Source organism: Mchenga conophoros, linkage group LG23, assembly GCF_057382185.1.
Source record: "Mchenga conophoros isolate Kocher_MC1m ecotype Shallow Benthic linkage group LG23, M_conophoros_male_GT1.1, whole genome shotgun sequence".
NCBI classification, from domain to species: domain Eukaryota; kingdom Metazoa; phylum Chordata; class Actinopteri; order Cichliformes; family Cichlidae; genus Mchenga; species Mchenga conophoros.
The window spans coordinates 13,699,716-13,727,392 of record NC_140547.1 but is presented as its reverse complement, the minus strand read 5'-3'; the positions used below and the strand labels follow the sequence as shown (position 1 = coordinate 13,727,392).

The window sequence follows — 27,677 nt, the reverse complement described above, 5'->3', positions numbered from 1 at the left end:
TTGTCCTAAAAGACTTCCTGATAAACCTTCAGATTATCAGTTTGGATTTGGGAGACAGACACCCTCTTTACTTTTAACATTAGGCATAAAAAAATATATATATATTTTTTTTATAAAGCTTATAGTTGGGGCTGGATCAGGTGATAATTAGTTATTATTAACCTCCTTCCTCACCTCACCCCCAGCCTATTACAGCCGATGGCCGCCCCTCCCTGAGCCTGCTTCTGCCAGAGGTTTCTTCCTGTTAACAGGGGGTTTTTCTTCCCACCGTCACCAAGTACTACATGAAAAATCTGATTCAGTCCCACGTGTCACTTAATTTGGCCACATGTTGATGCAGCTGAATTTCTTCCTTTATTTTGGTTTTTGCTTCTGGAATAATCTGACCTGTCTGTTTTTATTCGCCTTCTTTTATCTTCAGGCTGAGCCCAGTCATTCCCTTTTACTGCATGCTGTTTTACAACATAATTGCCTGTGATACATCACAACGTGTTGGCACGTATTTGACCCATGACAACAGCGTGTTTATCAATCAGGAAAAGTTATTGTCACTGGCATTTATATAATCATCATTCCACTTTTGACTCAGACTCTAACTTGTTTTTTGAACCATTTAAGTTCAGAAAGACCAAAAAAATGAAAATATGATGACTATTTGTGTGCTACTGTGTACCTTATCAACCACCATGAAACCTGACTTTTACTATGTGAAAATAACACTTTATAAATAGCAGCAGTAGGTGTTTAAAAACAAATAAATTTAGGGGGGGGTTTTGCGCTTCTATTAAGTAAATGTTTGGGATGTGGCATTATAATAGTTACTCTCTTGGTTCTGCGTTTGCAGGAGCAAAGTCAAAGTACCATAAAGTGGGGCTTTGCCAGGAAAACTTCCTGGTTTAGAGCCACTCAAGGAACTAGTCCCTCATCAGTAGCAGGGGCTTCCACGCAACACATACCTGTTCTCAGGTAAGCGCTGATTTCTCTAAAAATGTAGCTAGAAAAGATGGATTTTTTAAATATTTATATGTTTTTTGTGTATTTTTTTGGTCTTTAGTAGCAAGGTTATAAAATTCAGTGTATACTTTTGAACAAACGTGTCTTCAAAGTGAAACCCATGCTTTATTTTAGTTGCCTTTAAAGTTTGTGTAAATGTAGCAGAAGACTGCTTTTTAACATATCTAAAATATGTGGCTGTTGTATAAATCTCCAGCAGTGATATGAAACCAACTCTCAGTCAGGGTTTGTCCTGACTGAGAGTTGGTCTTTAGGGGTTAACTGCCACAGATAAGAATGATTAGTCCAAGTCCAGTAAAGGCTGTTGAGCCTTTTAGCTTGTTTTAAGGATACTGATGTATTTTCCTGTTACTTCTGATCATTATATCAACAATAATGCTTGTCATGTTTGGAAAACTGGTTACAAAAAATATTTTGGGGTGGAATAGGAGGGTGGCTGAAACACCCTTGAGCAAGTGCAAAACTGTGGAAACTGATTTTTATAGCATGGCTAAGGAAATCTGTATTGATTGTGTTTTAAGTTCGATTGCTGTAACTTTTCCTTCATAAGAAGTAGAAAAGAAAATGTTTTCGTTGCAGATTTAATTCACATTTCAGCGATGCTGCACCTGAGCAAGGTAGGAATGAGTTCTCTGTTTCTATAATTAAGATTCATGATCCTAAATCATTACAAGGCCTTTTTATTCATGATAACTCCCAATTCACCCAAACAGGGAGATTTTGTATGGGTGGACACGGGCACCGGGGTGCCGATTGGGGCGGAGGTTAAGGTCACAGACACCGGGCAGATTCAGCTGCTCGATGACGAAGGAAAGGTACAAAAACCCGACCGATACTCTGCGCTCCTGCCAGATTCTTTACAATAATGTGAAATCTGCCTTTAAAAGAGCTGTATTTGCCTTCTGTGTAATTTGAGATCTTTAATAACAAACACACAGGAACACAAGCTCAAGAAGTTAAATGAGAAAAGCATCCGGCCCATGCATCCGACCTCTGTGAACGGCGTAGACGATATGATCAGGCTGGGTGACCTGAACGAGGCCGGACTGCTCAGGAACCTCCTGGTACGACACAAGGAAGGAATCATCTATGTAAGTTTATGTTCCCTGGATTCACTGCAGAGCCGCCTAGTTTTATGACATCCATAACCATCCATGGAAATGCTTACTTGATGCGAACAGCTTTCAGGCTCAGACTTTGCCCTGCAGTTTATCACTGTGTTGTTTGTCTCCATAGAGACCAATGAGCCTCTGTTTAAAGAGAGTAACCCAGTGTTTATGAGTCCCAACGCCAAAACTCAACGGAGCGTGTGTTTAATTATGAATTGGACCTTTTTTGTGGTGTAAAAACACTGCTGTGAAAGGCTGGGGGCAAATTATACTGAGTGTAATATCCTCTATCTTATACTTCTCAGTTATTTTATCGAGCAATCATTCAGCATTTATCTCTGCTTTTTTTTTACTGTGACTAATCTGTGAGAGTTATGTATCACATGCTGAGTTTCCACCATGATAACGACGTGTTTACTCGCTGCTCTCTGTTTTAAAGACATACACGGGCTCCATTCTGGTCGCAGTGAACCCTTACCAGCTGCTGCCCATCTACACTATTGAGCATGTGCACATGTACACAGACCGGCGGCTGGGTGAAATGCCGCCTCATGTCTTCTCCATCGCAGACAGCTGCTTTTTCAACATGCGCCGCAACCGAAAGAACCAGTGCTGTGTCATCAGGTTGGGTTTTTATGTCAGTTTTACCACTCATATAGTCACAGATGCAGTTCAGACTCTTGGTTTTTCAATTTTAAGCTGCATCTATATGAATTATAATGAATAAATGTAGAGACTAGGAAAAAATGATACAGCAGCAGCAAAGGAAAAAAGCATGAGAAGGTAAAGTGGATGACTTTAAATCAGAGTATTCACTTTAATATGTTTATTCTTTATCAAAGCATTTGATTGGAATTTTATTATTAGATTGTGATCATACATAGATACATACACTTCACATAAAAAGATTGTTTAAACATATAAAACTGGTTTATACTACGTGTACATCTAGATTTAAATTATATTATGTTTTGATGGATGTTATTTAAGACTATTTGGCTTAAGTGAAATCATCCCAAATACACTGTAGAAATTTCTTAATAGGAACAAGGAATATAAAATTATAGGGAAACAGGGAAAAAACAGAGACTACACTTTTAAATGTCTCAGTAAGCCTGCAGTCTGAGAGCACCGTTCTCTGTTGGGGTGATATGGTACTCTGGGGTCTATAAGATATGATGGGGTGTTTATATGTCAGGAGAATGGTTTAAATTGAATTCTGTTCTTTAGTTTTTCCATCAATGCCCTCTGATATTCTTCTATGAAAGTTTGGTAGAATACCTGTTTAAGTACCTTAAACCCTTCCCCCCCCCCAAATTCCTCTAATTTCAGAAGATGACCAAATATATGGATATGGTCACCAGTAGGTCCACCACATTTCCTCCTTTGATCATTGAAACATCTCAGCATTTAAATTTCGCCCATATATTGGAGTTATGAAATGTTGCCCCAGCACATATTTCTGTTTATCTGTGTGTTGTTCACATTAATACCTCTAAGTATTTGATAAAGGCGCTAAAGGTGAAAAGATTTGTGTCACATATTCAGATTATTTAAGACTGCAATCTTTATGGAGGTGGTGCATGCGTGAGCTAGCTGGGCTAAATTCTGACAATTTCTTTAGTGAGCATCTGTTTGAGATGGTATAAAATCCTTTAAAAATCATGTTAGTGCTGAAATTTTAAGTACTCCAAATATTATATACATTTATTACATCTTATTGCACATCATTCTTTTTTCTTTTTTTTTTTTACTATCAAGTCTGTTTTAAAAGATAACAAATGATTGCTGGACTGAGTAAAATGATTAATTGGAGCTTTTGTTTATGGGAAAAAGAGAGAGCTACCTTTACAGGAGCGCCTAAGTGCCCAATAAGTAATAAATGTGAAGTATTAACAAGGTAACACCATTATCACCACTAAGGTTAAAGGTAAGGTAAAAATATTCACTAATATTTGGACATAACCTACAATTTGCGTTCTTTCAGGCAGTTACCTTGTTACAGTTAATAGAAACTACAACCTAGAACCAGTTAAAAATTTGTCCTCAGTCTCTCCAGACTTTACATTTGTCACCTAATTGAATATTAATTAGTGAACATAGTGGGTGCCTTTTGTTACCTTTATACTCAGCCGACTGTTCATGATCCTTGTCTAATTCACCTAACAAGAAAATATTTCCCGATGCTGGAAGCTTTAGGAATTCAAAAAAATGAAGCACTAAATGTAAAGAAAAAAGACACTGGTGCGTTAATACATCATATACATAAGACTAAAACAGCAAAAAAGGGCCCAGTTTCTATTATTATAATGGAAATAACCAAAACTAGCATTCGGTTTTGGAGTTTCTCTAAAGTTTCAGTTCAGAAATCTTTGTTATTCAGTCTGGGTGACTAAATGAAAAAGATCCTTTAAGTATGCTCTAACAGGAAAGACCAGGACTCATTAAGTGTCCTGGTCTTTCTGGAGATAAAATGCGCTTCCTTATTAGAATGCCTTGTTATTTTATTCCTGAGTTTGCTGCTTGAGTAATAGAGAAGATCTGAACTGATCCAAGCAGAACTGCTTTATCAATGTATTGAAGTTTAATTTTGAGCCAAATCCTTTTGAGATCTTTATGAAAATATTCAGGAAATCCATCACATCTACACCCCCCTCGTGTGTTTTATCAGCGGAGAGTCGGGAGCTGGGAAAACCGAGAGCACCAAGCTGATGCTGCAGTTTCTGGCTGCAGTGAGCGGTCAGCGCTCCTGGATTGAGCAGCAGGTCCTAGAAGCAAATCCCATCTTAGAGGGTACGCTGTCTTATCCAGCACCTTTTTGTCATTTGACTTGCCTTTTATTAACTGTAGCTTATCCTCTCAGCCTTCGGTAACGCCAAAACCATTCGAAATGACAACTCCAGTCGATTTGGGAAGTACATCGACATCAGCTTCACCAAGGGCGGGGCTATTGAAGGTGCCCGCATTGAGCAGTACCTGCTGGAGAAGTCCAGGGTGTGTCGTCAGGTGGGAATTTCAGTCTGCTGAACTTTTCGGAAACAGCATTGTGTTAAAGCCAAACTTTCCTGTAGTAAAGAACACATGCATCAATGTGCAGGCACCAGACGAAAGAAACTACCACATCTTTTACCACATGCTGATGGGCATGTCGGCAGAAAAGAAGAAGATTCTTTCCCTTGGAAACGCCGCTGAGTACAAGTATCTGACCATGGTACTGTGATGTTTAGATTAAAGATTGGATTTATTTATGTTTTCTGAAAATACATGGAGCAGGTGGGAAAAATCAACCAAATTAATTTTTAATTTTACCAAATTAAAAATCTTTATAGTCATGGTTTCTGTAACCATAATATCAGTATATCAGTTTCATGGGATTTGTCATAGTTTCAATAGCAAAACTGAACAGAAACAATTACTGGTGCCCTGGATGTTTGATCTGATAACTCACTGCTTATTCAGTTTTAACTCATGTGACCACACCAGGGTAACTGCACCAGCTGTGAGGGCCGTGACGACGTGAAGGAGTACGCTCACTTCCAGTCAGCTCTGAAGATTCTCACATTCACAGAAAATGACTTGTGGGAAATTTCCAAACTGCTCGCAGCCATTCTTCACCTGGGCAATGTGGACTTTGAGGGTAAAGCAGTCATTAAAAATGAAGATTATTTTGAAACAGGTGCAATCATTCAAGTAACTGACATTGATTTCCTGTGGAATTCCAGCCACCATCGTAGATAATCTGGAAGCCTGCAACGTCCACACGTCGACCAATTTCAAAATGGCGAGCGAGCTCTTGGAGGCATGTGCCGTTTTCTCTGAAGATACAGCTAGAGTTAAGAGATCATCTTGTCTGATTGTGCTACCTTGTTGCCTCAGGTGGATCCCAAAGCACTGGGGAAAGGTCTGACTCAGCGCTCCTTCCAGACTGCCAGGGAACACGTGACCAAATGTCTGACCTCTGCTCAAGCCATGGACGGCAGGGACGCATTTGTCAAAGTAAAATGAATGTGTGACGCTGCAGCTCATTTTAGCAGTCAGGAAGATAGGCCTAGATGGTTTAAAGTAGGTAATCAGATACTACTTTCCTGTGTAGATTGTAATTTTATCCATCCACCAGTCCATTTTCTTCTGCTTATCTGGGCCAGGTCGCGGGGGCACCTTAAGCTGAGAATCCCAGACCTCGCTCTCCCTATCCACTGAGAGATATAATCTCTCCAGCATGTCCGGGATCTGACCTGGGGCCTCCTCCCGATGGGACATGCCTGAAACACCTCATCTAGGAGGTGCCTACGAGGCATCCTTGTGAGATGCCTGAACCACCTCAATCGGCTCATTTTGATGTGGAGGAGCAACCACTTTTTAATCTGTGATCTCATTCTTTCAGTCACTAACCAAAGCTTGTGACCATAGGTGAGGGTAGGGACGTAGATCGACCGGTAAATCGAGAGCTTCACTTTTACACTCAGCTCTTTCTTCACCAAGACAGACCAGTACAGTGGCAGCATCACTGCAATGGACCAATCAGTCCAGCGATTTCCCACTCCTCTTTCCCATCACTCGTGAACAAGAGCTTAAGATACTTAAACTCCTCCAATTGGGACAGTAACTCGTCCCTGACCCAGAGTTGTTACCCTTTTCCAAGGTGAGGACCATGGCCTCAGACTCGGAGATTCTCATTCCCGAATAAGCCCAGACGATGGGCTAAAGGTGCAGGGAACAAACCCTCTTGTCCACCAGGAAAACTCTAAAGCACAGGCAGCAAGCCGAGGGGATACTAAAATACCCACCCCAGCCCGCCACCTCTCACCACAGAAATTCCATTCTGAGACAGAGTCCAGCCGATACGATTACAGATTAGCCATCAGCATACTGATAGGTTAATTTAGTCATCATCAGTAGCAACTGGTCACAGATCAGTTTCCACGTTAAAAAAAAGCTTTATTGCTGGTGTCCGTGTATTTGTTCCAGGGTATATACGGAAGACTTTTCATTTGGATTGTGGAGAAAATCAACAGTGCCATTTACAAGCCGCCTGATGAGGAGAACGAGGCCAAACAATCCATCGGCCTTCTGGACATCTTTGGTTTTGAGAACTTTAGTAAAAACAGGTTGGTGTCCTCCGTTCTCAGGCCAGGCCTGCGTGGGTACTCTTACTAAGCCTCTGTCTTTGTTTCTTCTTTTTCTGCAGCTTTGAGCAGCTGTGCATCAACTTCGCCAATGAGCAGCTGCAGCAGTTCTTCGTCAAGCACATCTTCAAGCTTGAGCAGGAAGAGTACGCCCGTGAAAACATTGTTTGGAAGCACATTGACTACCAAGATAACCAGCGAACCCTGGACGTACTGGCCTGCAAATCCATGAACTTGCTGTCGCTTATTGACGAGGAAAGCAATTTCCCCAAGGTCTTTGTCCTCGTCGTACTTTAAATTCTCTAACGGACCAAAGCAAGGAAGGGTTTTAAAAGTGTAATTTAATTTTCAGGCCACAGATGCCACCCTGCTCCAAAAGATGAACCAGTATCACGAGAAAGGTGGCATCTATCTTCCCCCAAAGAACAACTACGAAACACAGTTTGGAATCGAGCATTTTGCTGGAAAGGTCTTCTATGACTCACAAGGTACACTTAAGTCATTTAAAGCCAACCTGTTGCTCTTTTGGTAATTTTCCTCTGATGTTCTCAATGTTTTGTTTTTGTTTAAGGTTTTCTTGAAAAAAACCGTGACACCCTGAGCTCAGACCTCATTAAGATGTTGGAAAAGTCCACCAACAAACTCCTGAAACAGGTGTTTCGTAATGACCTCAAATCCACCTCCGGTAGCATCAAGATTGTCAACGCCAAAATGACCATAACATCAGCCAAGGGAAACACCGGGGTTAGTGCAGCCTTTTATCACTTGACCATTCACATCACCATCACTGTATAGAATTTTTTACACATATTTGCACTTTATTTGTATTAGCAACAAGTACCAGATGGCAAGAAGCGTGTGCCAACACTGAGCGGTCAGTTCCGCCAGTCCCTGGATTCCCTGATGAAAACGTTGACTGCATGCCAGCCGTATTTCATCCGCTGCATCAAACCCAATGACTTCAAGAAGCCCATGGTGAGGAGACAGTCTTGGTCCTCTCAAACAGAATAAAACATGCTTGAAAACTGGAAAAAAAAAGAAGAAATTGCTTCAAATCTCATTTAGTACCTCTTTGTCTCAGCTGTTTGACAGAGAGCTGTGCATGCGGCAGCTCCGTTACTCCGGTATGATGGAGACCATCAGGATCCGGAAAGCTGGGTATCCTGTACGCTACACATTTGATGAGTTTCTAACTCGATATCGTGTCCTTCTGAGAACTTCCATCTGTGATCCAAATACCGTGAGTTGTTTTTGACAAAATCTGTGTTTTGATCAGCAAAATTCTTTCTATGACCAACTCATATGTAAGCATAAATCCAAATGAAAGTCTTCCATATAATGTTATTTATGTTGTTGTCTTTTTTTTTTCTTTTTTTTTTTAAATGCTGGTTTAACAGGAAAGCGAAGAGAAATGCTGTGAAAGTATTTGTGAAAACCTGCTTACCGGAGAAGGTGACTGGAAGACTGGAAAGACAAAGATATTCCTAAAGGTTTGGAAGCTTATAAGAACAATCTTAGCTGAATGTATATGGTTTGAAATACTGAAATATGTGTGCACTAAGCAGTCATAGACTTCCAAAAACCTAACATGCCCTTCAAGGTTGTCTCATAGTGCACCTCTGCGGTCTGTATTTATCCCTACATACACAGTTGCCTACACATTTTTCTTAAACGTACGGCAATCTGAAAACATGCACTGCTGATAGGAAGCGGCCTTTACAGAGAAGGGCCTGTTCTTATCAACTGTGCCGCAGAAATTCAATACAGATGAGGAGAACTAAAATCTATTGGAGCACTCTGCTTTGCCAGCATAGAAATACATAAGTACATAAAAGAATCTCACTACTGTCTGAACGTCAGCAGTCAAGAACCAGCGCAGGAAATGAAAAGGAAATAAAATGGTAATTTCTGCTGTTTTCTTTCAGGACCATCATGACACAATGCTTGAAGTAGAGCGAATAAAACAACTAAATGTGAAAGCCCTTTTGATCCAGAAAGTCCTGAGAGGCTACAAATACAGGTAGGAGGATTAGATCTGCATTACGCTTTATTTATTTATTTATTTAGTATTCTTACATGTGAATTACTGCTTCAAATTTGCATGATTCATGCCATCTAAAGGAAAGAATTCCTGAGGAAAAGGTCAGCCGCGATCGTGATTCAGAAATACTGGCGAGGACACAAAGGCAGGAAGCTGTACAAAGTGGCAAGTCGCGTTTTCAAAAATCAGCATTGACTCGAGTGAAAATGGAGGCGTCGCTTGCTTTAAATCTTTGCTCATCTTCCGATTCCAGGTGCAGCTGGGCTTTGCAAGGCTGCAGGCACAGGTTCGCTCTCGCCAGCTCCACTTCCAATATAAAAAGAGAAGGCAGGCGACCCTCGTGCTACAGACCCATGTTCGAGGACACCTGGCCAGGAAGGAATGGAAGCGCAAGAGGAAGGCTGTAATCCTGCTACAGGCACACACCAGGGGCATACTGGCGAAAAAAGCTCTCGAAAAGATGAAGAGAGACGTAAGTACCACCACCACTGATGTTTCATCTTATTTCCACTGTGCTGCTATCTATCAGTTATTTTAGTTTTTATTTCACATTTATTTTATAATGTTAGAGCATAATTTCAAGTATTTATTCCTTGCTTTAGTTTACTCCATCCATAAAAGCATTTATCTTTATGGCTTTGTGAAGTTTGGTAATTTGTCTGTTGTTGTCACCAGCGAGGAGTGGCCACATACCCTGCTTTATCATCTGTTTACTCAGTGTGAGGGCAGAATTTACACAATGCACATCAAGCTGTAGTAGGGAACAATTTAAACTGATGACTGAGACCAAAACTTTAGTTGATCTGTGACCTTAGTGTTTACGGATGAGCAGTTGATTCATTTCCTGATAGGCTTCTATGTAGTCTGACTTATTTTTGCAACAAGGTTAGTTGCCCCCTGCTTAGAGCACTGTTTTTGCTCTTTCAGATGTACCTCTCTGCTAAAGAGAAAGAAGAGGAACAGCGGCTCATTCTGGAGAAACAGAGGCGCTTGGAGGAGGTGTTGAGACAGAAGAGAGAGATGGAGGCCAAGCGGCAGTCAGACCAGGAGATGGTGGATGACATGTTTGACTTCCTTACTTTAATGCCCAACACTGTAGGAGGGCAGGAGGGGCAGGCACCCATGGGATATGAGGTTTGGAACCAGATGTTTTGGCAGGTGTTGAATGATTTTTAGATATAAGCCGATGAGTCACACGTGCTTGTATGTGTTTGCAGAATTTTGGTGGGAAACGGATAATTGAAGAGATAGACATTGACGAAATCCAGATGGAGGAGGATCTTCCCAACGAAGACTATGATGACCTGGATGAGTACTCCTTCGCCAAGTTTGCCTCCATGTACTTCCAGGGTGCAGCCACCCACACCCATATCCGACAGAGGCTTCATCAGCCCCTGCTCTACCATGAGGATGAAGATGATGTTCTGGTGCTTCTCTTAGTTCACCACACATCATAATTCCACGTGTTTCTGTCTGTTTTTAATAAAGTTTAATCATGTCTCTTTTGTGCTTTCACCAGGCTTCGCTCACAGTGTGGTGGATCATCCTGAGGTTTATGGGAGACCTCCCTGAGCCAAAGAAACGGGCCCAGGTTAGGGTACCCTCCTCACAGGATCGCTTTATGCCACAGGAGCTGATGTCCAGAAAGGACAGACGTCTCAGCAACATGGTGGGCCTGGATCAGGTAGGAATCAAAACCTCAAAAAACGGAATGTCTTTAAGTTTGCTCCATCTTAATCCTGGCAAAACGGAGGTTCTCATTTTCAGTCTGGGGTCAGTCATTCCCAGCAACATCAAATTAAGACTGCTAAGAGTCTTGCTGTTATTTTGACTGAGAACTGAATTCAGAGTCTTACATCTAAAAGCTCATTCAGTCTTTTCTCTTTTATTAAAAAAAAGTAAAACCTTCGTTGACACATAATAGTACAGAATGACTAGACAGCACTTAAATTTTCTCCCATCTCAATTCTTGTAACTTTCTCTTTACATAAACTTTCACATAAAAACTGCTACTGATACCTTATAGCTGCAGCCGGCCTCTCTGATCACCTGATCAGGGTCTCCTAATTGTTCCAGTCACCTAATTAAAAATCAGAGCTGATCATGCTTTTGAGGTTATAGTTTCTAAACTTTGCAATAGCCTTCCTCGGCTAATCTGTGGTTTGTTTCAAAGACTGCTGTAGACTCATTTTTGTAGATAATCTTTTCCTTAATCTTTCGCCTGTTATTTGTGGCTTTTTGTTCTTCTATTACACGTGGATATTGGCGTGCATGCAGGAATAAATGAAAGGCCGTGAGTTTCACTGTGTGTCTGACTTATGCTTTTCTGCTCAAAGCACTTTTTGGCTAAATGTGACATTATAACACTTGATTCGCTTGAAATTCTTTTTAACCACACTCACACTCTCATGAATCTTTCATCATCAAAGAGTACACACAACTGCGAGGTAGAATGCATTACAAGTAAGACCATCAAACCAACTGGACTAAGACACTGTTGCACAAGACGCAGTCCAAAATGGCACTAGAGGATGATCTTGCAGGAGAGACTTGACAAATTTAATCAGTGTTCATTTTGATAATCATGGGCCAGTTTCCAGAGATGTTTGACCATTTACTTTTTCATTTTTTTAGAGGGTGCTGAGAAATAGAAAAGAAACAGAAGCTTCTACAGTCCCTGAGCCACCAGGACAAAACAAAAGGGGCTCCATCTTTATAGACATCCTGACAAGAACCAGGAAGGCTTCTGCTGTGCCCAACCAGACCCCTCAAAACCAGAAGGTGTACACTGTACCAGATGCAAGCGCTCGAGGACGAAAGGGCTCCACATTCACTGACCTACTGTCCAAAAACAGAAAAGTATCAAATGTTCAAGAAAATGGAATCCCCAAATCTGGTTTAAACTTCAGAAAAACCTCGATCATCATGGAGGAGGTGAGGCAGAAGCCAGAATATTTTGTTGCCGTTCACTTTTTAACCAAGCTAATGGACATTTACATTTTTCTCCAACAGTCAGATGATCAGACGGAAGTTTCCAAGCCTGCCACTCTGCAGACTGTGAAGGAGGATCCCGAAGTCTTGACTGGAGAGTCGGACACACTGGACAGACCCCTGACTTCTCTGGAAAAGCTTCACTACATCGTTGGATACGCCATCGTCAGGCCTGACCTCAGGTTACAGAAGTTTGAAATCGCATAGCTCCGCTGTTGATATCTCTTTCCGAGCTTCTGCTAATACACAGTTTTCTGCAACAGAGATGAGATTTACTGTCAGATCTGCAAACAGCTTCATGACAACAACAATCGTACGGGCTTCTTCCGTGGTTGGATCCTGCTGTCGCTTTGTTTGGGCGTTTTTCCTCCCAGTGAGCGATTTATAAAGGTGAGTACAGCAGCCGTAACAGCTGTGCGCATTTCAATGCTGTGATGTTTTACCTTTTACTCTTGTCTTTGCAGTACCTCCAAAGTTTCATCCGCTTGGCTCCGAGCGGCTACTCGTCCTACTGCGCTGACAGGCTGCGGCGCACCGTGATGAACGGCACACGAGAGGAGCCTCCCTCCTATCTGGAGCTGCAGGTGCTGAGATTTATACAGCTTCATATGAAAAATGCAGCATTTTCAAAATTCCTTCAATCTATGCTCAGTAACTCTAAATGACAACAATACTTTATGCATTAAATCTACACCTTAGCCTGATGGGTGCCTTCCCAGAAAAATAATACACAGCACCTCTCCAAAGGTTGATTCTGTTCATCTGGACGTAGCGTTTTGTCTCCTCTTTAGGCCAAAGTACTCTAAAGTCAAATGTGAGGCCATCTGTCTAACAGCTAAAGGGCTAAAATTACTCCACAACCACGTGGAAGACACACAGAAAACATCACGTTAGAGGGCTGCACTTTTTCAGAGAACTGCATATGACTGCAGACTTCTCTGACTCTGTCATTATCGTTATAAAAGAAAAGAAATTCTGTGCTGAAATTTGATGAGATGCTACATTAGCAGCTGACACTAGCTATACAAACATCCTGTAACATGCTCACATCTTTTTAAAAGAATTTCAAAAAATGCTGCCAGGAGACGTCACAGTCCACATTTACAGTGTTGGTTTGGTCTCAGTTGGAATTATGCGGCATCTGAAATCTCATTGAAAAATTAAACCGCACATGTTTCTAGATATATTCCTTTACAGTTGAAAAATGTTTTTGTGTAAGTTGAGTAAGCTACTAACTTAAGGTGCAGAAAATATGCACAAACTGTGATTTCCACTTAACTAACATGTTTATTTCCTGCACCGTGACAGGCCACCAAGACAAAAAAGCCCATAGTTGTGACTGTGATGCTTATGGACAACCGCTCCATTAACCTCCCCATCGACTCAGCATCTACGTCTAAAGAGATCTGCCAGCTTATCTCCAACAAAATCAACCTCAAAGACAGCTTTGGCTTTTCCATCTACGTCGCCTTGTATGCAAAGGTACATGTTTACAGACGGATCCAAATTCTTTCATCTGAAATGGGAAGCTGATATGCGGAAAGCATCCTGTGGCAATCAGAGCGTCCAGAATAGACATCTATCAGCCGCTCATCTCAATTTGTTATAAACAGCTCATAAATATAAACCCTATGAGCTGTGAAGATGCAGGGCCCAAAAGCGTTAGTGAGTGAGGATTTTTTTCACTTTGCAGTGCAAAAACGCTCATTACCAGAAATAACTTGTTGACAGAGCCGAACGCTCAGACCTAAGCCTTTGATTTCCGTGGCAGAAAGGAACGAGAAGAAGCAAAAGAAAAACAGAAAAAATGTAAATAAAGCCAGTTAAAATTTGTTGTTTTGGTTTTTTTTACATGAAAGGAATATCTGAAACCTTCCTAGTTTTCCACTCAGTCAAACCCGACTTACGGTGTGACTTAAACAGCTTTTTATTGATTTATATTATTCCTGTTTGTAAATGCTCTGAATTGGGGACCAGTCTTATCTACCTTCCTTTCATAAACAATGCTCCAGAGCATGCTCTGGTAAAGGAGGTAATAAAAGAAGCATCTTTCTTTAGATTTGGAGAATTCAACCAAGCTCTGATTATTTCCGTATTGTGCAAACACTAATGCGAGCAGGAAGTCACAAAAAATACAAGCACGTGCAAAAAAAAAAGAGGCTCTAAGGGAAAGAAGCACAGAGGTGACCCAGAATACACAGTAAAAACAAAAAATCATGATGGGATGCTTGCAGTGTAGTTATTTTCAAGTGATGGTCATACTGGTTACATGCCTCCCTGATAATTGTATGAGTTAAATATGAATACAAGTATGTCAATAAATGGATAGATATTAACACGGTAAGCTGCGTTGAAGGTGTGGGCTCTGGGCAGCGGCCGGGAGCACGTGATGGACGCCATCTCCCGGTGTGAGCAGGACACAAAGAGGAGGGGAGGCCAGGAGCAGCACGCCCCCTGGCGTCTCATCTTCCGTAAAGAGATCTTCACCCCCTGGCATAACTGCAGTGACGACAAGCTCAGCACAGACCTCATCTACAAGCAGATCATCCATGGCTTGAAGTCTGGAGAGTACCAGTGTCAAAAGGTGCGCTCCTATTGCTTGTATTGTAACCAAGGATTCAACTAAGCATTCCTGCCGTACACCTCTAACGTGAGTTTTTCCCACATTTCACTTCCCCAGGAGGACGACTATGTCGACCTCGCTGCAAAACATTTGTACATCCAACACGGATCGGACAGCCGCCCAGAAAACGTGAAGGATGTTGTGCAGGACTGCATCAGTAACTCTCTGCTGGAGACCAAGACAGAGAGTAACTGGGTGCAGATGGTCAGCACTGCCTATGCTCAGGTCAGTCGCATCCTGGATCACATGCTGTAACACATAGAGGGTTAAAAAAATGTTGTGGGTAGAATCATTTCTTTTGTCTTTGTAATCCGGTCACAGGGCTCGTATGTGAGTTCCAAACAAAAGACGGATTCGCTGAAGGCGGAGATAGTCGATTACGCTCGACAGAAGTGGCCCATCTTCTTCTCCAGGTTCTTTGAGGTTGCCAAACTTTCAGGTAGGCGTCTTTGTTCCTTGTACATAAAAGTGTAAACCTTTAAGTTAAAATCAAACCGTAAAAAAGAACCGTTGCTTGAGGCTGGGGGGGTAGTTATCATTTAATTCTTGTTTATTTTAATTTTTTTATGCTCTGTTTGAGGCTCAACACTTACGAGTGTTCAGATTGTCAGCAGCAAATTGTCAAATTTGTGAGCAAGCAACAATCAGCCTTTCTGCTTTAAAATGGCACCAAACTGACTCATTGTTGCAGTTCCCTTATTGTCGTTAAACTCGGCCACTACTGCTGCTTTTCACTGATATATTTCATATTTTCTGCATTATTTTAATATCTTAAACAGCTTAGATTAAACTCTCAGGAACAGGAAATGATCAGTTTCTCCATGATGTTCCCAGGCCCTCCACTGCCAAAGAGCAAGTTTATTGTGGCCATAAACTGGACAGGAATCACATTCCTGGATGAGCGAGAGAAGAGGCTGGCAGAACTCTCCTTCCCAGAAGTAATGGCTGTCAACGCTGTGAGGTAAACCTGTTTAGGCTTTGTTCAGGAGAATCCAAGAGGGAAACAAGATTACCTGAAGGTATACTCTTGTTAACACGGATGCGCTATCTGTGAAATTCTGGCTCCCAAAAACTATGAACAAGATAAAAGATAAACAAGATTTGTTTTTGTTCTTCTGTCCTCCTTAAAGGACAAATCTTTAATAAAAACATTTGACCTATTTTAAAGTCTTTTTAGCTTTAAATCACAGTCTTGAATATTTATTATAAGGCAAGACAATTTTGTCTTTTTGCAACTGTAATCGTGAAGGAAATATTGGATATTTTCAGAAAATTGTTCCATAAACAATTTGTTTTTTTAATAACTTGTTGAATTTGCTAAAAGAGGAATGCTTTAATCGTGTTTTTGGCTCGGTGGTGGTTCTCAGGAATGTTAAAAAATCTGGCCAGGCCGTGTCTCTGATGACGCTGAAAGGAGACTTCACCCTGAGCGGCCCCTCAGCGGCGGACATGGCCGAGCTGATTACCATGTTTGTCAGTGGGCTGACGGAGCGTTCGCAGTACGCCGTGACCCTGAAAGAAGTCGAGAAGCAAGGTCAGTGCCCCACTTCCTCTTCCTTTGAAGTCATTTCTCCTGATTATTAACTGACTGACTTCTCAGTTGTTTTTCAATCCTCTCCAGAAGACGCCACGTTCCTCAGCTTCAAGAAAGGAGAGCTCATCATGCTCATTAAAGACAATGATTTCTCTCAGGACCACGGCTGGGTTAAGGGCCAAAACGATCGCACGAAACAAACCGGGGCCGTCCCCATCGATGCCATCACAATCCTGCCAACGCTCAGCAAACCCACCAACGAGGTCATGGTACGGAGCAGCCAATCAAATCAGAATAAACGTGAATCAACGTACAATTGACCAAATTTTGGAAAAAAAAAAAAAAGCCTGAGAAATTAGTGATATGAAACATTTTTATGATATCACAACACACATGAAGACATATCTATCTATCTATCTATCTATCTATCTATCTATCTATCTATCTATCTATCTATCTATCTATCTATCTATCTATCTATCTATCTATCTATCTATATATATATAACTTTTCATTGTTTTCACTTTCATTACTGTCTTGCTGTCAGTTCAGCACCTGCCTCCATTTTTTTCAGTTATAGACCTTTTTGCTAGCATGAAGACTAAATGCGGTGGGTGTTTCCTTTTTTTTCAGAACCTCATCAACCTCTCACCAAACCAGAGGAAGGACATCATACAGGCCACCATGAAAGAAACAGGCACAGTGGGGAGAATTGCTCCTTATTCACTGAAAGATTTCTCTGTCGAGTATTTCAGGTATCTGAAAATTTCGTCCATTCTTCTGCTGGCTTTTTTCACCAGCAGATCAGTGAAACAGTACTGACAGCACCACTCTTTGTCCTCTTTCCAGGCAGCCCATTAAGGATGTGAACCGTCAGGTGATCGCTAGGAATGCTGCACCCGAAAGGTTGTGGGTCCACTCCAGAGAGCCAATAAGACAGCCACTACTCAAGAAGCTTGGAGGCCACCCAGAGTTCACCCACAAAGCCTGTCTAGCTTTCACTGATATCCTTTGGATACTAGAAGATGCAATAATTAAAAAAATTTTCACCAATTTTTTTTACATGGTAAACCATTAACAAAGAAGCTGGGCAAAGCCTCTGGGTCTAAAAAGTGGAAAACAAAGCTGCATTCTTTGCAATGGCCAGCAGGGGGCAACAAGTCTAATTGTGCAGAGCTCTATGAGCGCATGATCTTACTTTATACGCGACTTATGACCCCAGCAAACACTTTCCTTATGAGTTTATGGTCTCTATCACTAGATTTAAGTCTTATTTTATAGAACATGATTCTAATTTAAGTTAGTTTAAAGTGCGTTGTGTTTTAGGGCATGTCAAGTCATTAACAACATAAGGTTTCTCAGTCACAGGCGAGGCCTAGCACACAGCGATCAGCATCAGCACACCAGTCAATCAAAGTGGGCATACTCCTAACTCTAGTGTCCAGGTGGAGTTATAAAGATTTGTTATGAAGGGTGAAACTATCCACAGAGTCTGAAACAGCGGCAGGCTGTAACATGTTCATTTCTGCTGTAAAGTGGACATTTTAACACAGCGGTCTGTGGGGACTGCGACTCGCCAGCCTCACGAAACTGCAGTTTTTTTGGCACTTCCTCTTTGGTTTCATTTTTCCGTTTCACAGGTTGCCGCTTGATGACGACGATGCTACTAAAAGGCAGACACACTAGGTGGTGCTAACCTAATAGAACATTTGCAATCATCTTCTGCTATTCAGCTGCCATTTTCACAGTGGCATCTGGCCCTGCATTCAGTCACATAAAGCCTGCAGTAAACCTTAGTGGACAGATATTAGCTAAACACCTCAACATGAAACAAAATGAAGTCATAAAATTTACCTGCTTCTTTCTCTGGACATATTCATATTTCTTCTAACTCTTTTTGTTTATTTTAAGCCCAGAACCTAGTAAGCAAGGAAAGTTGGAAACCAGAGTAGTAATAAGTAGTACACAGAAGAAGAACTGAAACCACGAGACAGCTGCAAGGTCTTGAAATATAAGAGGGGGAAAAACAGATACTGACTAATGGGATGTTACAGAAAGGTATTTCTGTAACCTCAGCTGTTCAAAATCCACCATTGTTAGCCATCCTTGACTGCTGTGTACCAATCCTGAAGTACATGGGTGATTACCCCACCAAGCAGCAGCAGAATCCCCTCGAACTCACTGACCAAATCTTCAGCCCCGCCACTAAACACGATGCTCTGAGGGATGAGATTTACTGCCAGATCATGAAGCAGATGACCAACAATAACAACCGGTAAACATGTTATTTCCTGTGTACATGCATCCAAAAATTTGTAAGACGCGATGCATGCAGAAACTCACCTGACAGATAATCACACAGTCACAGTTGCAAGAATGAACTGAGAGTAGTTTCTGTCCACAGCCTGCCTGTCTGCTCTGCACGCTCCGGTTATTAAGTTCTCTCTCAGTCTTCTTGGTCTGTTAGTCATGGATCACTCCAAAACAGTGAGAAGTGGAAAATTTAAACAGTATATAAGCCTATAATGTTAAAAAATACATGTACACATTTCCACACAACTTTCCATGATGTTGCATAAGATGCTCATGGAAGGACAAACTGTTCAAAATATCACAAGATATAAATAAATATAATATATATGTGCCTTCTCAGACACTTAAAGGGTAAAATATTGGAGGTTTTGAAGGTAGCCCTTCTTTGTTTCAGTGCAGGAGCGACCGGGATAGAAATTTTCTTTATTATTTTTTCTATTCTTCACCCAGGTTAAGCATGGAGCATGGCTGGCAGCTGATGTGGCTAAGCTGCGGCCTGTTTCCTCCCAGTCAGCCTCTTCTGAAACATGCTCAGCGATTTCTGGAGTCGCGACGCAGAGAGCCACTTGCCTCTGACTGTTTGCAGCGCATGCAGAGCTCTCTGAGGTTTGTACCGCACGCTGGCCTGTATTATGTATCACACATAAACACAGAGACGCTTTTGAGTGTGCGACAGGAAGAATGCGTCGATAGAGTCTGCTTCTCGTTTAAAGTTGGTTTAAAGAGTAAAAAAGGACTGAAAGTTGCATCACCCTCCCTCAGGTGTGAAAAGGAAATGTCAAATAATTTAACTTCTTTTTATAGATTCACTGAGATCAAGTTGTGCAGAACCTGCTTGCGGTGATGAACACAGTCCTTTTCGTACAAATGTGTTGCATCATCTTCACAGTGAAAGGACCACATTCAGAATTTGCATGACCTCAGTTATAAATATATCTGATTTGCATCCAGGCTTTCCTCCATAATGCTAACAGGCTTGCAGAGACTCATTTGTTATTAAAGCTTTTATTAGTAATCAGAAAATACAGAAAGAAAACATTTATCATTCAAACACAAGCATACTGGTCACAACAAAGGGGGGAATAATTCTACTTTTTCTTAGGACAAAAGAAGAAAGTGAAGTTAAAAGACAACCATGATGATTTACACGATTTCCTGTCTTATGTCTCATTTTGCTGTGGTGGACATTCATGTTAAACTTTTTCACATAATGTGGTATATACAAGGAAGCAAGGGGACTGCTAAATACTCAGTTTCACACAGTTTTTTTCTACGATGTTACTGAAATCTCAGGCATTTGGAAGACCTGCCCACATGCTTTGCAAGTCTTATTTACAAGGGGCAGTGAATCGGAAGAACTGTGGCGTAAAGGAAATAAAAGTCATGTAAAGCTACTCTAGTAGAATCCAAAAATGAAAATATGGAGTTGTGAATTTGAATAATCATGCCCGTACTGGGCTCCCTTTAGTCACCTATTGCAACAAAGCAGAGATACTAGGTCAGAAATGTGGAGAAATGCAAAGTGTTGCAGCCAGTACTTTGTTTACATCATTTGAATGTTAGACGTAGGTCTGTTAAGTGTGGTCAATGTGACTTCGAGGCAATGCTGATGAATATCAACAAGCTCCATGAAGTGTTTGTCTCTTTGTTCTGTGACCTTCCCAACAAGCATGTATCAAACTTTATTAGGTGAGGTGTGGTCTAAGTGAACGTCTATAGGTATAAATGGTAAGGTCAGAAAAAGCATTAAAAGGAGGAGCTGCGCTGGAGGTGGGTTACAAAAAGGATTGCAAAAGGAGAAGTAACTGTAGAAAGACTAAAGCAGTTTAAATAGCATGTCCTGAATGCATTAGCTGAACAGCTAATGTGAGGTGGTAAAGAGATCAACTGACTGGAATTATGGGGTACACTTGAGTCTGTGGCCTCCTTAAAATATATGTTCATATCTCTAAATTACTCATATTCTCATATACTCACACTCATATTCCAAGAAGTCCAAGACCACATGCTTTTTGGTACTGGAGTAACATTACATTTTTGGCTCATTAATTATATACACCAATCAGGCATAAACGAATACCACAGATTATCTCCTCATCGTGGCACCTGTTACTGTGTGGGATATATCACGGAGGAAGTAAACATTTTGTCCTCAAAGTAGATGTAGAAGCAGGAAAAATGGCAGGCATGAGGATCAGAACATTTTGGGGGTGTTCCCAGTCTGCAGTGGTCAGTATCTGTAAAAGTGTCCAAGTCCAAGGAAGGAGCAGTGGTGAACCAGTGACAAGGTCATGGCTGGCCAAGGCTCACTGATGTATGAGACTGAAGGCTGGCTCATCCATCCATCCATCCACTTGGCCTATCCCAGCTTGTAGCCACTGTAGCTCAAATTGCCAAAAAAAAAAAGTTGGCAATTTGGTTCTGATAGAAAAATGTAAGAATACACAGTACATCACAGTTTGTTGCATATGGGGCTTCCACAGACCAGTCAGGGTAGCCATGGTGACTCCTCTCCACCGCCGAAAGCACCAAAAATGGGCACATGAGCATCTGAACTTAACCACAGAGCAATGGGCAATGGAGACCACACCTCAGAGCTTACAGGACTTGAAGGATCTATTGCTAATGTCTTGGTGCAGATACCACAGCAGGCCTTCAGGGGTTTAGTGGAGTCCATGCCTCAATGCATCAGGGCTGTTTTGGCAGCAAAAGGGGGGCCAACAGACTGTTAGGCAGGTGGTATATTTAGCATTTAACCTAAATTGAGGTGGTACTAAGAAGAAAAGTCAGTTGCTTTAGAAACACTGAACCTTTGGACTTATCTGTTAGGAAAAAGAACAAAAAGGCAGGTACCTAATAATTGTTGTTCTGCTCTAGGATGGAGCCCAGGAAGCTCCCACCTCACCATGTGGAGTTAGATGCCATCCAACAAAACAGCACCCAGATCCGCCACAAAATCCACTTCCCTAATGACACAGATGAGGTAAAAACACCAACTCTTTTAATGAAACCAGAAAAGGCCATTGCTGGGTGGAGATTGCATTTTGGTGTTATCTGAGATTAATCTCATCCTTCTCCAGATATTTGAAGTGGCCACCAACACCAGGATCAAGGATCTGATTCTGAACATTTCCAGGAAGCTCGAACTGTCTTCAGCAGATGGCTTCAGCATTTTTGTCAAAACAAATGACAAGGTTCATTCAGTATTTTTATACATTTATACAATAGACGGTCTGGCATCTTTGATGAACAAAAACCAGCCTGTTGTTGTGTTTTTTTATTCTGTTTCAGTTTCTCAGTTTGAATGAGACAGACTACTTCTTTGACAGTCTGAGGCAAATCACTGACTGGTCCAAGAGTGTGAAAAGGATTGATGGTAATAAATCATCTTCTGATTAGAATGACGGCGGGACTTTAAATGGTCTACTATACACCTGTACAAACCTCTGTGCTCGTGTGTGTTCCGCAGGTGGGCTGGTCAACTATACTGTGTTCTTCATGAGGAAGTTGTGGTTTAACGTGATCCCTGGCAGAGACACAAAAGCAGATCTTATCTTCCATTTCCCTCAGGTACATTTGAATGATGTCTCATTTTCCAATTTTCCAGCTGATATGAAGCGAGATGTTTCCATTAACACAATTCCTCCTCACACAAAGATGGAGTTGGCGATTAAAATCTAGTAACAGTTGCCTGCAACTGAAAAACGTTTTGAATACTCGGTTAAAAAGTGAAACTTTGGCCAAGACCTGTTAAAAAATAAGTTAACGAAATGTCTTTCTAATTTCCAGGAGTTACCCAAATACCTAAGAGGCTATCATGTGTGCACCAAAGAGGAAATGCTTAAAATTGCGGCTCTGCTCTTCTGCATAAAGGTCAACAATGATAAGAACCAGTTAGTCATGATTCCCAAGTTGCTGAAGGAGCTGGTGCCCACTGACCAGCTGAAGGCTATGTCTGAAAATGAGTGGAAGAAGGTAGGACGGCTTGCTTCTATCTCACCCTATCACAGGGCATCCTTCTCTGTCTGCATTTCCTCTTTTACTACATCCACAATAAATCTCTGTTGTCTTCCTTTTTAACTCCTGCAGCCAGCGTCATCTTAAACGTTCTCTTCAGTTCAATGAAATTTTATTTTTACAGCGCCAAATCGCAACAAAAGTAGCCTCAAAGTGCTTTATATTGTAAGGTAGGCCCTACAATAATACATACAGAGAAAAACCCAACAATCATATGACCCCCTGTGAGCAAGTACTCTGGTGACAGTGGGAAGGAAAAACTCCCTTTCAACTGGAAGAAACCTCCGGCAGAACCAGGCTCAGGGAGGGGCGGGGCCATCTGCTATGGCTGGTTGTGGCGAGAGAAGGAAAACAGGACAAAAGACATGTTATCTTCGTCCAGTATATCCACTATCCCTTTTTTGCATATGTCCAAACCATTTTTTTTACAAAGCTGAGTTCACTTACACTGAACACACCCAGGTCTTATTAATGCCACACCTGCTGAATCAACTAGTCACTTAAATAGATCCTGTGCGACAAACTGAAGCAGGCTAAAAGATCTTAGAACTTACAACTTTTATTGTCAATGTACAGTTGCTTGCACAATAAAATTTGGAAGCAAGACACACAGGGGAAAAAAAGCAACATAATATCTCAAACATAAGACATAAGATCTCCAAAAGCAGCACAACGTGGATCCATAAATTCTGTCACAATCCAACGAAACAGCTGAGAAACAAAGTCGCTGACATCTATCAGTCTGGAAAGGGTTACAAAGCCGAGGCTTTGGGGCTCCAGTGAACCACGATGACAGCCGTTATCCGCACATGGAGAAAACCTGAAACAGGAATGACCAGCCTACCAAAAGTACTCCAAGAGCGCATTGACAACTCATCCAACAGGCCACAAAAGACCCCAGAGCAACATCCAAAGAACTGCAGGCCTCATTTGCCTCGGTTAATGTCAGAGTTCATAACTACACCATATGAAAGAGACTGAGTTCCAAGACCAAAACCACTGCTGAGCAAAAGGAACACAAAGGCTCGTCTGAGTTTTGCCAGAAAACATCTTGATGATCCCTGAGAGTTTTGGGAAAATACTCTGTGGTGTAGCGTGGTAGTGTGACGGTCTGGGGCTGGGACCTGGAAGACTTGCCGTGATAAACAGATCCATGAATTCTGCCGTCTACCGAAAAATCCTGAAGAAGAATGTCCATCCATCTGTTCGTGACTCAAACTGAAGCATGCTTGTGTTCTGCAGCAGGACAATGATCCAAAACACACCAGCAAGTCCACCTCTGAGTCTCTTAAGAAAAAACAAAGGTGGTTCATGCTTGCAAACCCTCCAATGTGGCTGAATTACAACAATTCTGCAAAGATGAGTGAACCAAAAGACTCACTGCCAGTTATCGCAAACTCTTCATTGCAGTTGTTGCTGCTAAGGGTGGCTCGACCACTTATTAGGTTTAGGGTTCGCTTTTACAAACAGGGTCATGTAGGTTTGGTTTTTTCCTTCCCTCTTAATCATCAGTGTTAATGCTAGAAAACCATTAACCTCATTAGAGGCAGTGGTCACTTGAAGGTGTTGTTTCACTCTGTGATACATCTGTACTTTCATTTTCAGAACATTACCGCCTCATTTAACAAACAAACTGGAATGACAGCTGATGAAGCTAAGGTGGCGTTCCTGAAGGCGGTTCACCGTTGGCCGACATTTGGCTGTGCTTTCTTTGATGTGAAGGTGAGGCCTCCAGCGAGTGCAGCTCACACGATGGTTATCTTGGTATCAGCTATCAGATTGGCTGCGTGGGCAGCGTGTTTATCTGATCGCTATTGATATCTGTCACTATTTGTCGGGCCTCTGGTCTTTAGCACTGTTTCTGCAAATAGTGCAACATGACTCTAGCTTGACAGTTTCCTCATTTGCTTATCTTTCTTTCTTTTCAGCAAACATCAGAGCAAAAATTTCCAGATATTGTGCGAATTGCCATCAGCAAGCAAGGACTCACAATCATTCATCCAAAAACCAAGGTTAAAGAAAGTCTAAAACTCTATGGAGCAATAAAAATTTCAGTGCCCTTCTCTCATATCAACATTTTATTCATGTTTTTATTCATGTTTTTTTTTTTTCTTTGAAGGAAACTCTGGCAACTCATCCATTCAACCGCATTGCTAACTGGTCCAGTGGAAGCACCTACTTTCACATGACTATTGGTAATTTAGTCAACGGCAGCAAGTTCCTGTGTGAAACGTCACTGGTAAGACGTGAAACACTCTGTAAGTTTTGGTTTATATTTCGTCTACATTTCCTTTTCTTTATATAACTCTCTTCTGTTAAAAGGGCTACAAGATGGACGATCTTATAAGCTCCTACGTTAACATGTACCTCAGCGACAGGAAGACTGTGCAAACCAGGAACCGCCGCTTTGACATCTAAACTCTGTGGCATGACAGCTCGCTGAAAGCATGCTGTGTGTCTGTAACTGCAGACTGAAACTTGTACTCACAGTAGTTCTCTGTTTTTGGATTAGCAATCAACTTTTTTGTGCTTTCCTTAAAAAAACATTGAATTATTACATGAAACGAAGTAGTTGCAGATTTCTCAGTTTTTATTTAAAGTCATGTATGCTCTGGTCTGTGTATGAGTAACAAAATCAGAAGTTATTGGTCTCTTTGGTGTTTTTAATGATGGACACAAAACCAAAACTGTCTCAAGTTAAATAATTCTAGCGTGTTATTATGAATAAATAAATCCAATTTGAATGAGTCTGAGTCAAAGTTAAAGACCTAGGTCTAATAAGATTTGTTCTTGAACTTCGTGTAAATGTCAGTTTCATTACATTTGTGGATTTTTTTTTTTTTAGCTCAAAATATTTGACCTGTTTCTGCTCACCAAAATGTCACAGATGTCATTTATGTGCACAGGACGCATCGTTTCGCACGTGTACTCAATTTTTTAGATTAAAAGAAAGTTGAATTCCAGACAATTATTAGACATTAATTTACCTGATGTAAAAACATTAAAGATTTTCTTGGAAGCAAAGTTCTATTCAGTGTTTTGTTTCTCAAAAAACAAAAAAATGTTACAAAGTTGAATTTTCCTCACACTGGAAAATCTTCAAATCACAGTGAAAGCTGGACAAGTGTCAAAGCGACTTCACAATTTGTGTGTTTAGGTTGCACACGCAACCTTTAAATTAGCCCATCTTCAAAAAGTATATCGAAAGTTAATCTCCACAATGATTTTCCCTTTATGTCAATTTTACAGATGCAAATTTTTTACTCTGTGTTAAAATTGTGAAATAAAACATCCCCCCAGTTAATGTGTCTTGGCGAGTTGAACTACTGTAGAATAAGGAGGGGATGTTTTTCTCATTATCATTCATTATTTTAATATGGCATTATTAGTTCATCAGAAGTATATAACCAGCTTTGCATTAAACATAAATTGAAGTTTTGACCTTACATTATCCTTTGCATTACAGTGATGGTGATAACTTTAGTTTGATTTTTTCCTTACAGGTACCAGAATAATAACATGATTTTCCATTGCAGATGTAACCATGATCATTCCATACACATTGCAGTTTGTTGCTTATTCTAGAGTTGTGCTCAAGGTAATTAAAGGTTAAAAGCTACAGCCAGCGCGAGTCTGGCTGATCTATGGAGGGCAAAGGCTTTGAGCTTGGAAGGCCGCACGCGCTTACACAGCACTTATAAGATGTTATTCTTGGTGATTTTGTGCTTAGTCATGTTTTAATATGTTTTAAGTAGAAGTAGCTGATCCAGCAATATTCATTTAATATTATATACTTGATTTAGAGCAATACACACTGATGGTCTTAACAAATGAAAGAGTCCTTGTAGCTGCCATGTTGTGTCTTAGCAGGGTACAGACGGTTCCAGGAGACGGGGGCAGTCAGCGTCTGCCCTCGCGAAGGAGACAATGTTATTCTTTGTGTTAAATAAAATTGTCAACATTGATTGTATTACACCTGTCACTACGCATGAGGGGGCGTTCTAATACCCTGATTTCATAAAACTATGGTGATGTGTTTTTTGAGATGAGATCTGAGACTGTCTGCATACAGTGTCCATCTCCCACGTGTGTGATCATTAAATCATCGTTTGACTCAACCCGACCGGACCAGTGTTGTTATTGTGGGTTTTTCCTCTGGTGTCCATCCCCAATATTTTTGAACCTTAACACTACCTAAAAGGTGATTATCATGATTGATTTGTTTTTAACTATAACCCTGTGATCATTTCTAACTGTCCACTGTCGTACAATAAAGCTCATCGTGGGACAACTAATATGAGCTTTCTTTGGGAAAACTGTGGGTTAGGAGATTGAGGAGCTCTACCGATCAGAAGATTGGTGGATCGATTTCCTAAATACTCCAATCACCATGTCGAAGCATCCTTGGGCAAGATGTTGAATCCCTGCATTGTCCCTGATGAATCTCAATTTTCCACTTCTTTTAAAAGATGCACAACTACATGACATCACTCACTGGTTTCTGAAGTCATGCTCTGAAGTATGGGCTCAAATTGTGGTCATAAATATTTTGTACTTGTAAATCAGTTTTGTACTTGCAAATCAGGATTTGTATGTGTAAAAAGAATTTGTGTGTGCGTAAAAAAGATTTGTGTGTGTGTAAAAAAGATTTGTGTGTGTGTAAAAAAGATTTGTGTGTGGACTTAGCCAAAAAATACGTGAGAAAGTCTGCACTCAAGTTTCAAGTTACAAGTACGAATTTTGACCCTATTTTTCTTCCTTTCATCTGATTGGCCAATGTCATGTCAATCACAAATTTAACTATCCAATCAGAGAACAGATGGCTTTGCCTGTCAGAGGGGTGCTTTTTTGAACTGCGCTAAACAACAGCAGCACGTTGACAGCGTAAAGACAGAATAACTCCAGCTTT

The 27,677-nt window shown here is 41.1% G+C and overlaps 1 protein-coding gene across 1 annotated transcript; it reads left to right on the top strand.

The window, feature by feature from the left end:
- The first annotated feature begins 894 nt into the window (after positions 1 to 894).
- myo7ba (myosin VIIBa) lies at positions 895 to 26,886 on the top strand. The gene is made up of 48 exons (XM_085263921.1): positions 895 to 966; positions 1,594 to 1,631; positions 1,728 to 1,829; positions 1,953 to 2,105; positions 2,563 to 2,747; positions 4,795 to 4,916; positions 4,987 to 5,129; positions 5,221 to 5,334; positions 5,607 to 5,760; positions 5,846 to 5,922; positions 6,000 to 6,119; positions 7,092 to 7,231; positions 7,312 to 7,522; positions 7,602 to 7,737; positions 7,821 to 7,993; positions 8,081 to 8,224; positions 8,331 to 8,489; positions 8,647 to 8,739; positions 9,175 to 9,269; positions 9,371 to 9,455; positions 9,544 to 9,762; positions 10,218 to 10,424; positions 10,508 to 10,717; positions 10,810 to 10,974; positions 11,925 to 12,224; positions 12,303 to 12,463; positions 12,545 to 12,671; positions 12,746 to 12,865; positions 13,590 to 13,763; positions 14,638 to 14,865; positions 14,962 to 15,129; positions 15,226 to 15,343; positions 15,739 to 15,865; positions 16,272 to 16,438; positions 16,526 to 16,707; positions 17,072 to 17,193; positions 17,288 to 17,442; positions 18,560 to 18,713; positions 19,202 to 19,357; positions 21,629 to 21,734; positions 21,832 to 21,945; positions 22,043 to 22,127; positions 22,221 to 22,321; positions 22,541 to 22,726; positions 24,374 to 24,490; positions 24,697 to 24,780; positions 24,888 to 25,007; positions 25,091 to 26,886. The coding sequence occupies exons 2-48, from the start codon at positions 1,614 to 1,616 to the stop codon at positions 25,184 to 25,186; spliced, it is 6,693 nt and encodes a 2,230-aa protein (XP_085120047.1). The 5' UTR covers positions 895 to 966; positions 1,594 to 1,613; the 3' UTR covers positions 25,187 to 26,886.
- The last annotated feature ends 791 nt before the right edge of the window (positions 26,887 to 27,677 follow it).